The 1,268-nt window shown below is 59.8% G+C and overlaps 1 protein-coding gene across 1 annotated transcript in view; it reads left to right on the forward strand.

The window, feature by feature from the left end:
• LOC104390942 (prominin-1-A-like) overlaps positions 1 to 1,268 on the forward strand; it is a 13,131-nt gene that overhangs the window by 1,277 nt on the left and 10,586 nt on the right. The window contains 1 exon segment of the mRNA XM_010000152.1: positions 18 to 99. Within this exon segment, the coding sequence (XP_009998454.1) occupies positions 18 to 99 (82 nt within the window).

Consider the following 1,268-nt stretch of genomic DNA (forward strand, 5'->3'; position numbering starts at 1 on the left):
ACGGCCCTGGCCCCGAGGCTCCGGGCAGCAGCGCGCCGGGCCTGGTGGGGATGGTGCATGGCTTCCTGCGGCTGGTGCAGCCCAACGACCTGCCCATAGGTGGGTGCCCTGCAGTGGGGAAGCTGGTGGTGGGATGGGGGGGCTGGTGATGGGCTGGGGGGCTGCTCAGAGTGGCAGTGTCTTGGTTGAGCCTGAGCTGGAGTTCCTCTGCTGGTGACTGCTGGGGTTAGGTGGGGTTTAGGGAGGGGAATGGAGTGGGGGCCCTGAGGACTGCCAGCTGTGTCCTGCCCATGTCCCATTACTACTGTGGTGCAGTCTCAGGTGGGCCTTAGCACAGGCTTTGGTGGTAGTGACACCTTGCAGAGTCCTGTCCTGTCCTCTCTCCGGGTGTCTTCATCCCAGGCCCCAACAAACAGTGCAGAGCAAACCCAGAGCTGCTTGCAAGTTTTCATGGTCCTTGTCTCGCTTGCAGCCCTCTGTGCTTGCGTATGACAAGGTGTGCTTAGGCAAGACCCAGCTTGGGACCACCAAGAGCAGCGTGTCCCAGTGCCAGGGCCTGAACAGCAGCCTTGCAGGCACTCCCTGTGCACAACCCTGGTTGCTAGTGCTAGCCCTCCCTCCTTTGCCTCCTAGGGAATGTATTGCTGGCACAGCTCTGCTCTGCTGTAGCTGCAGGTTGGCATGGGTGATGACAGGACACTGCAGCTGCTCAGTGTCCCCAGGGCAAGTGCTGCTCACATAGCTGGTGGGGGAGTTGGCCACTGTGGCTGCTGACACTTGTGCTTCCTCCTTCACTAGGCTCACCAGCAACATGTAGGCAAATGTATGGTTGGCAAACAGCTTCGTGGCCTTGTTCGTGTTGCACAGATAGTGGGGTGCAATCACATAGCACTGTTCTGGCACACGGTTGGCAAACAGCTTTGTGGCCTTGTTCGTGTTGCACAGATAGCGGGGTGCAATCACATAGCACTGTTCTGGCACAAAGTGCTTTGTCTCCACCTCATCCCCAACAGCCCCTCTGGTCCTTCGTGGGCACCTCCTGCCTGTCTCCCCACCCTGCTGCTCCCAGGACTCCCCATTCCTCCCTGTCACTCTCCCGTAGCTCTTTCCTTCCGGGCAGGAGCTGGCAGGTGCCTGATTTTTTCTCCTCACACTTCCTTCTTGGGGCTGGCTGGGTCGCCTTTTGCCCCAACGACACAGACTGTGTCTAGGTGTCCTCCAGAGCTGCCGTGATGGAGCTGGGGAACATCTCGCAGCCCGTGGACGGC

Source organism: Chaetura pelagica, unplaced genomic scaffold (genome assembly GCF_000747805.2).
Source record: "Chaetura pelagica isolate M959 unplaced genomic scaffold, ChaPel_1.0 scaffold436, whole genome shotgun sequence".
NCBI classification, from domain to species: Eukaryota; Metazoa; Chordata; class Aves; order Apodiformes; family Apodidae; genus Chaetura; species Chaetura pelagica.